Genomic DNA, 8,774 nt, shown 5'->3' on the forward strand with positions numbered 1-8,774 from the left:
TCTACAAAAGACGAAATGAGAACCTCAAACCTGCGTGGGAAACGTATATATGTCAAAGGGGAAACGCCTTCTGTTAACCTACATATCTTACATTGGTCATGAAAAGTTTTGCATTTAAAAAAGAAACTGAGCATGCTAAACCACGTGAGTGTGGCCTAAGCAGAAGTGGTCGGCATGTGTGTGCGCAATCCACACAATAAGTGATTACTGTCTTCTTTTAGCTACTGTATGTGCATATCTGATTATATTAGGTTAATTTGAATTAGACTGCTTCATTTAACTATGCAAACTAGTCAACCAAAGCACCACTAGCCTAGAGCAGATTGCAGGTCCAGTGCGGTTTGTGTAGGGTTTTTTGTAAAACAGCGCGCAATCGGGATTCACTATCAATCAGAGGAATAAATATTGGCACGACATAGGCTGTTTACTGTAGGTTAAAGTTTGTCTTACCAAACCAGTACTCAAAGCCATGAGGTTCGATTCCAGTTGAGAAGAGATAATTATCACAACTCGACTTCGGTGAGTTTTTTTTCTGTACCCTACTGTAATACTTTTGGACTGGAGTTTTGCACCCAGTTCTTCAGAGTTCATGCATTAATTAACCGCAGCCTATCTTTACAATCACCTGAGGTTTCTGCCATGCTGTTGTGAGATACTGTATCATATAATCGTAAATCATCTAGACAAATTGAAATGTCATGATCTCTAAAACAATGGAAACACATTTTAAACTCATGGACGTTCTACAAAGGGGAGAAATCACACTGTTCAGACCTATACAGTCATTGGTTCAGACATCAGTTTTTAACTAAACATCCCGAACCAGCTTGGTCTCATAGACTAAATTTAACATACTGAATTTAAACCTGGGACACTCAAATTAGTATAATTTTTTATGTTTGTTATGGTTACATAAGACAAAAGCTTACATTCATTAGTCCATTGTTGAGATAATGTTTTTCATGTCAGCAATCAAGTTTTCAAGATATATAACTTCAACATTCTGTATTTTTTAAGTTATACATCTTGAAAACTTGATTGCTGACATGCAAAAATGTGGGACTATATCAACAATTGACTAATGAAACAAATACCAAAATATAGTTTTTGGGTGGAGTTTTCCTTTAATGGGTGGAGTTTTCCTTTAAGGTAAGGTAGTTGGTCAGGGTGGGTAGGCATATGAAGTCTAGCAACCCAAATGTAGTGTGTTCGAATCTCATCAAGGACAACTTTTGCATTTTAACTAATTAGCAAATTTGCAACTACTTATTACTTTTTAGCTACTTTGCTACTACTTAGCATCTTAGCTAACCCTTCACCTAACAATAATCTTAACCACTAACCTTAACCCCTAGCCTAGCTAACGTTAGCCACCAAGCTAACGTTAGCCAAAACTAATTGGAATTCGTAACATATCATACGCTTTGCATATTCGTAACATATCATACGAATTGTAATTTGTAACATATGATACTAAATGGATGATGGACATCCACAAATTAATACATACTATACGTAACCTAACATACTAATTGGAGTACTATGTTATGTCTAACCCTGACTCCAAGTTGCCCGAAAATGTGTAGTAGCTTGGATGTTGAGCAAATGTAGTCACTGTTCAATAGGCAATATAATTGAATAATAGTTAACAATAACTTTGTTTTGATCTACAACTTTATTTTCAATGTGAATAATCGTTGATGAACAATTCTCCCTTTTCATATCTCTATTCTTTAAATATACATTTTCATCTTAATATGATGCAAGCAAACTTAAATATGTTTGATGATTTGCTTATGGTGTTGAATAAACAGTCATAGCAGTCCATGCATTAAAGGTCCACCCAAAAACGATCCTTTACTATTTGTTTCATTAGTCCATTGTTGACATAATCCCAAAATGTTTTGCTTGTCAGCACTCAAGTTTTCAAGATATTTAACTTTCAAAATACAGAAATCTATGATGCTGCATTTTACATCATAGAGGATAATTTCTTTATTTTGAAAGTTACAAAACCTTTCGGGACTACAAAACACACAGCCAAGGCAACAAAGGAGTGGCTCAAGAAGAAGCATATTAAGGTCCTGGAGTGGCCTAGCCAGTCTCCAGACCTTAATCCCATAGAAAACTGTGGAGGGAGCTGAAGGTTCGAGTTGCCAAACGTCAGGCTCAAAACCTTAATGACTTGGAGAAGATCTGCAAAGAGGAGTGGAACAAAATCCCTCCTGAGATGTGTGCAAACCTGGTGGCTAACTACAAGAAACGTCTGACCTCTGTGATTGCCAACAAGGGTTTTGCCACCAAGTACTAAGTCATGTTTTGCAGAGGGGTCAAATACTTATTTCCCTCATTAAAATGCAAATCAATTTCTAACATTTTTTACATGCGTTTTTCTGGATTTTTTTGTTGTTATTCTGTCTCTCACTGTTCAAATAAACCTACCATTAAAATTATGGACTGATCATGTCTTTGTCAGTGGGCAAACGTACAAAATCAGCAGGGGATCAAATACATTTTTCCCTCACTGTATCTGCCCCTCTCATTGGATAGAATGGTCCCACCTGATCTTGCCTCCTCGTGCCTGCCTTCCATCTTTGAGGACATCTTGTCAATATAATAGATCATATTTGACATGGCCCAAACGAGGGAAGATCTCAATTTCATACTCCTAACATCCTCACTCCTCGTCTCCTTTTCAAAACCCATTGGATGAGAACCAGATGTCCCTCCCCTCTGACCTTCTCCTCCAATGGGTTTTGAGGAGAGAGGACAGTGGACACATGGAGTGTGCAATTAAGATCATCCCAGAATCTCATGTAAGATGGCTTTCCAAGAATGCCAATTCCTTTCCCCTTTTATAGGGTTACAGAGGAATTGAGTACTGCTGCTTAGTGGTGGACCTCTAAAAAGCTCCTGCCTGTTACACTAAGAGAAATCAGTTAGCCTACTAGGTAGTAACACTATGCCTAGTGTATGAGATGGCAGTAGTCATACAAATGATTAGTTGCTTCATTATTTACTACAGGATATCCCCTCAAGTTGACATAACATGTAGCCTACAGTCAAATTTCAGTGAGGCTTAAAGGGATAGTTCATGATTTTGGTAATGAGCCTCTTTATCTACTTCCCCAGAGTCAGATTAACTTGTTTATACAATTTATATGTCTCTGTGTTCAGTTTGAAGGAAGTTGCTAACTTGTGTTAGCGCAATTGCTAAATAATTTATTATTAGCGCAATGACTGGAAGTCTACAGGAACAGCTAGCATGAGGTTCCTGTAGACTGCCAAAATCCCGAACTATCCCTATAAATCTCTTTACTCTTGCTCAGTGACGATCCTGATTGATGCCTCTTGTATTGGTTTAAAAGCATTGTGTTTTAAGTGAAATTACATTTATATGCGTATTGTATTTCCCTCTCTGTTTGCAGTAAAATGCCACTGTGTGAAAGAAAAGTATGCTATATCCAGTGGATTGTCTACGTCCCCACGTTTGTGGTGGGTCTTCCCCTCAACCTGGCCGCTCTGTGGCTCCTCCTCTTCAGGATGCGTCGATGGACTGAGTCCATGGTGTACCTCAGCAGTCTGATCATCAACGACAGCCTGGTCATCTTCTCTCTGCCCTTCAAGATATACGCCTACGAACACATCTGGGGCCTGAGCATGGGCTTCTGCACCTTCCTGGAGAGCCTGGTGTTCGTCAACATCTATGGGAGCATCATACTGATCGTGTGCATCTCAGGCGACCGCTATGTTTCTCTGCGGTTTCCATTCAACGGCAAGCATCTACACTCGTCACGGAAGGCTGCCCTGGTATGCCTGGCCGTGTGGGTGACGGTATTCGCTTTCACCACGCCCATCTATGAGCTCCACAACAAAAACAACAACGACAGCGGACTGCACAATGACAACGAAACCAGGTGTTTCCAGAACTTCTCCAGCGAAACCTGGAAGAAGAAATGGATCATCATCGCCATGGAGACGGTGTTCACGATCAGCACGGTCGCCATGGTGTTCTTCTCGGTGCGCGTGATGCAGATCCTGAGTGACATGCGGCGACGGAACCCGCTGGACGAGAAGCTGAGGAACAACAAGTCTGTGAAGATCGTCCTGAGCAACCTGGTGGCCTTCCTGCTGTGCTTCATCCCCTACCACGTGGCCGCAGTCGTCTACTTCCTGGCCAAGAACTTCACGGAGGACCGGGGCATCATCGACCCCCTCAGAGATTTCGTCCACATCAGCACCTGTCTGGGCACTGTCAACTGTTTGACGGACGGGGTCTGCTACTACCTCATCCTGAAGGAGAACCTGCTGACTGCCAGCCAGGAGAGGAGGAGGATGTCCACTAGAGGAAACACAGTGGCAAGGCTCAGGGAAATCAACCAGCATCCAATGGACAACATCAAGGTCAAGGAACCTGGAGAGACAGGCTCAGACACCCAGGTCAATGGAGATTGATTGGACTTGCTAGATAGATGTGGCTTATCACCTCTTGGCGCGTGCAGTGTGGAGAGCAGGGTGGAGATGCTTCCCTTGTAGATGGATGGCTATCACCTCTATCTGGGAAATGGAAAACTCAGATCCCCACAGCAGAGAGAGGAGACAAGTCCCTCTAAGAATGAATGAATGGCCAACACTTGTAATAAATGTTTTCAAATCAATCATCCAGCCTTCCATTGTTTTCTCACTCATCACACCTGTGGCCTTTGGTCCTAGTGTTACCTTTAGGAGGCTGAGATCCAAAGAGGTTTCACAGAATATCTCAGAGGGCATATCTAACACTATCTGATCTGATCAACAAAATGAGTCTTGTAATTTGTTCATACTGAGTAGAAGTATCTACATAATAATACACGTTCAGATATGGACTGTTCAGATGTAATCCACCCACTCTCAATCTAGCCAGCCCAAATGTGTACATCCAGACCATTTCAAATCTAAAACGGTATTTCAATGTTTTAGACAATTGCTCTTGATCAACACCTGTTTGTTTATACAGTAGGGGGAAAAAAGTATTTAGTCAGCCACCAATTGTGCAAGTTCTCCCACTTAAAAAGATGAGAGAGGCCTGTAATTTTCATCATAGGTACACGTCAACTATGACAGACCAAAATGAGAGAAAAAAAATCCAGAAAATCACATTGTAGGATTTTTAATGAATTTATTTGCAAATTATGGTGGAAAATAAGTATTTGGTCAATAACAAAAGTTTCTCAATACTTTGTTATATACCCTTTGTTGGCAATGACACAGGTCAAACGTTTTCTGTAAGTCTTCACAAGGTTTTCACACACTGTTGCTGGTATTTTGGCCCATTCCTCCATGCAGATCTCCTCTAGAGCAGTGATGTTTTGGGGCTGTCGCTGGGCAACACGGACTTTCAACTCCCTCCAAAGATTTTCTATGGGGTTGAGATCTGGAGACTGGCTAGGCCACTCCAGGACCTTGAAATGCTTCTTACGAAGCCACTCCTTCGTTGTCCGGGCGGTGTGTTTGGGATCATTGTCATGCTGAAAGACCCAGCCACGTTTCATCTTCAATGCCCTTGCTGATGGAAGGAGGTTTTCACTCAAAATCTCACGATACATGGCCCCATTCATTCTTTCCTTTACACGGATCAGTCGTTCTGGTCCCTTTGCAGAAAAACAGCCCCAAAGCATGATGTTTCCACCCCCATGCTTCACAGTAGGTATGGTGTTCTTTGGATGCAACTCAGCATTCTTTGTCCTCCAAACACGATGAGTTGAGTTTTTACCAAAAAGTTCTATTTTGGTTTCATCTGACCATATGACATTCTCCCAATCCTCTTCTGGATCATCCAAATGCACTCTAGCAAATTTCAGACGGGCCTGGACATGTACTGGCTTAAGCAGGGGGACACGTCTGGCACTGCAGGATTTGAGTCCCTGGCGGCGTAGTGTGTTACTGATGGTAGGCTTTGTTACTTTGGTCCCAGCTCTCTGCAGGTCATTCACTAGGTCCCCCCGTGTGGTTCTGGGATTTTTGCTCACAGTTCTTGTGATCATTTTGACCCCACGGGGTGAGATCTTGCGTGGAGCCCCAGATCGAGGGAGATTATCAGTGGTCTTGTATGTCTTCCATTTCCTAATAATTGCTCCCACAGTTGATTTCTTCAAACCAAGCTGCTTACCTATTGCAGATTCAGTCTTCCCAGCCTGGTGCAGGTCTACAATTTTGTTTCTGGTGTCCTTTGACAGCTCTTTGGTCTTGGCCATAGTGGAGTTTGGAGTGTGACTGTTTGAGGTTGTGGACAGGTGTCTTTTATACTGATAACAAGTTCAAACAGGTGCCATTAATACAGGTAACGAGTGGAGGACAGAGGAGCCTCTTAAAGAAGAAGTTACATGTCTGTGAGAGCCAGAAATCTTGCTTGTTTGTAGGTGACCAAATACTTATTTTCCACCATAATTTGCTAATAAATTCATTAAAAATCCTACAATGTGATTTTCTGGATTTCTTTTTCTCAATTTGTCTGTCATAGTTGACGTGTACCTATGATGAAAATTACAGGCCTCTCTCATCTTTTTAAGTCGGAGAATTTGCACAATTGGTGGCTGACTAAATACTTTTTTTCCCCACTGTAAGTATTCACTACGAATAACTCACTTTTCGCAAAAAAATGTTAAGACTGTCTGTATAGGTCAGAGAGATCAGAGATACTTCCTGTTGATAGTTTCTTACTCAAAAATATGTCATTTGTTCAAGACTCTTCAACGTGATAAGCAGAGAGGATGGGAGGTCCTTTCTGAAAAGAAAAAAAATCACCCTCACTTCCTATTTCAACACTTTTATTCCGAAAGTTATGAACAGCTCGACCTCTATGCACACCGCTCTGGTAGGATGTGGCAACCAGAGCACTGAGTGAGTGGTTTGGTGTTGTTTCTGTCTCTTTTCTAATCACACGCACAGACACCATGAACAATACCAACAATAGTTCCGGAGCTATGAGTTATGAGTATGCAGCCTCTGCCACAGTGTATGGTTGCGTGTTGGTGCTGGGACTGCCGCTCAACGCCGTGTCGCTGTGGATTCTGCTCCGCCGCCATGGCCTCAAATCCTCCAGTGCTGTCTTCATGAGCCACCTGGCTCTGTCCGACCTGCTGCTGGTGCTCTCCCTGCCCACCCGGGTCTACTTCTACACCACGGGCACCTGGCCCCTGGGCATCCAGGCCTGCACCGCCACCACCATGCTGTTCCGCAACAACATCCGCTCCAGCGCCATCTTCATCACCTTCATTGGCCTGGACAGGCTGCTGGCTGTGGTCTTCCCTCTGAGGTCCCGCCACCTCCGCACCACCACCAACGCCTGGAAGGCCTGTGTCTTCGTCTGGCTCCTGATCGTGGCGGTCAACATCCCAGAGAGCCTCTACCAGATCCGTCGGATGAAGAGCTGTAATGCCAATAACGTCTGCTTTGAGTTTACAACTAGTGGATGTGCTGTGGGGTTGCCGATCGTTGGTTATGTGCAGTCTGGGCTGGTGTTCGCCATGCTGGGGGTCAACGTGGTCTCCTCCGCCATGGTGTCCTGGAAGCTACGCGGGCACCTCAGCGATGCCGCCAAGGTCAACAACAAGATGAACGTCATGCTGATCTTCACCATCAACCTTCTGATGTTTATTGTCTTCTTCCTGCCATTCTCCATCGTGCTAACGCTCAAAAACAGGGTGGCTGTCATGCCCATGTTCTGTCTGGCCAGCGTCAACTGCTGTCTAGATCCACTGTTGTACTACTTCTCTTTAGATGCTTTCTGGAAGAAGAAAGAGGGTTCTGACATGGAGGTTTCTCTGGCCAGATCACATGAAAGTAGATGAGGGGTGAGTACACAGTGAGTGAGAAACCACTATCAGTGGAGAGAGTTTGAGGTAAAGGCATCAAAATGTGTTCCTAAATATGCCACAATTTATAGTTAAATGTAAAATGATATTTTGTCAATTTACATGTTACAGTTGAGTTGTTTTTTTGGTAACAATTAATCTCTTCTGCTATATAAGTTTAATTGCGCTCATCTGTACTTTTAAGATGTGCTCATACAATGAATATGTTTTATACAATAAACACTTTACAACCTCTTATCTTTGTGATTTTGATGGTTAATAAGACTGAAGTCATTGACATTTACTAGGTTCTGTACATCGACCACACTGTCATTTTTCCAAAAGTACTGATAATTACTATGGCTTTCAATCCTGCTTTCATCCACATGCGGGGCCGGGTGCCCAACATTTCCCGTTGTTGAGTGGTTCGACCATCAGACAGTCATGTGACTTTCTTGATAATTCATGAGGATCCTGGCTGAGGATCCTGGCAGGCAGCAGCAGCCATCCAACAGCTTTGTGGCTCAGAGCCCTGCCACGTGGAGGGACATCTGTGTCCAGGCTATATGACAGACAGTCTGTACATAAGGAGTCACTATGGAGTCTAATACGGAAAGCCAGTGTAAAGGTGGCATGCAAATAAATTCATCCTTCGAGCCTTTGTCTTCCGACAGGTGGCGTCACTCCTATGCGACGCTTTTCCCTCAACCGCCAGTAAAGGGGAAATCGTCACGCTATCTGCGAAAAGCCGCTATCTGACGTAAGAATTCCTTTGGGCCTAAGAAAACTAATCAAGCAGTGTGTTTTGACTGGATATAGGCTATGTAACATATTTGTTGTCTAAAAAGGCTATATGTGTTGTGCTGCGCTAAGGGGAGCACCATGTAGAAGTTAGCTGGCACCCCTACCCACCTTTTTCCTATGTCCTCTTTTTCATGTCTA

At 43.1% G+C, this 8,774-nt stretch overlaps 2 protein-coding genes across 2 annotated transcripts; both read left to right on the top strand.

Annotated features, from left to right (window-relative positions):
• Positions 1 to 220: 220 nt before the first annotated feature.
• LOC121568319 (lysophosphatidic acid receptor 6-like) lies at positions 221 to 4,658 on the top strand. Its single transcript, XM_041878873.2, has 2 exons — positions 221 to 519; positions 3,429 to 4,658. The coding sequence occupies exon 2, from the start codon at positions 3,433 to 3,435 to the stop codon at positions 4,453 to 4,455; it is 1,023 nt and encodes a 340-aa protein (XP_041734807.1). The 5' UTR covers positions 221 to 519; positions 3,429 to 3,432; the 3' UTR covers positions 4,456 to 4,658.
• A 1,961-nt stretch (positions 4,659 to 6,619) lies between these two features.
• Positions 6,620 to 8,088, top strand: LOC121568320 (lysophosphatidic acid receptor 4). Its single transcript, XM_041878874.1, has one exon. The coding sequence runs from the start codon at positions 6,933 to 6,935 to the stop codon at positions 7,827 to 7,829; it is 897 nt and encodes a 298-aa protein (XP_041734808.1). The 5' UTR covers positions 6,620 to 6,932; the 3' UTR covers positions 7,830 to 8,088.
• Positions 8,089 to 8,774: the final 686 nt, after the last annotated feature.

The sequence above is a fragment of the Coregonus clupeaformis genome, chromosome 6 (genome assembly GCF_020615455.1).
Source record: "Coregonus clupeaformis isolate EN_2021a chromosome 6, ASM2061545v1, whole genome shotgun sequence".
Classification (NCBI taxonomy): domain Eukaryota; kingdom Metazoa; phylum Chordata; class Actinopteri; order Salmoniformes; family Salmonidae; genus Coregonus; species Coregonus clupeaformis.

Bases quoted from the DNA above. Each gene is read 5' to 3' on its own strand.
- LOC121568319 (XM_041878873.2), top strand. From the start codon at position 3,433: ATGCCACTGTGTGAAAGAAAAGTATGCTATATCCAGTGGATTGTCTAC.
- LOC121568320 (XM_041878874.1), top strand. From the start codon at position 6,933: ATGAACAATACCAACAATAGTTCCGGAGCTATGAGTTATGAGTATGCA.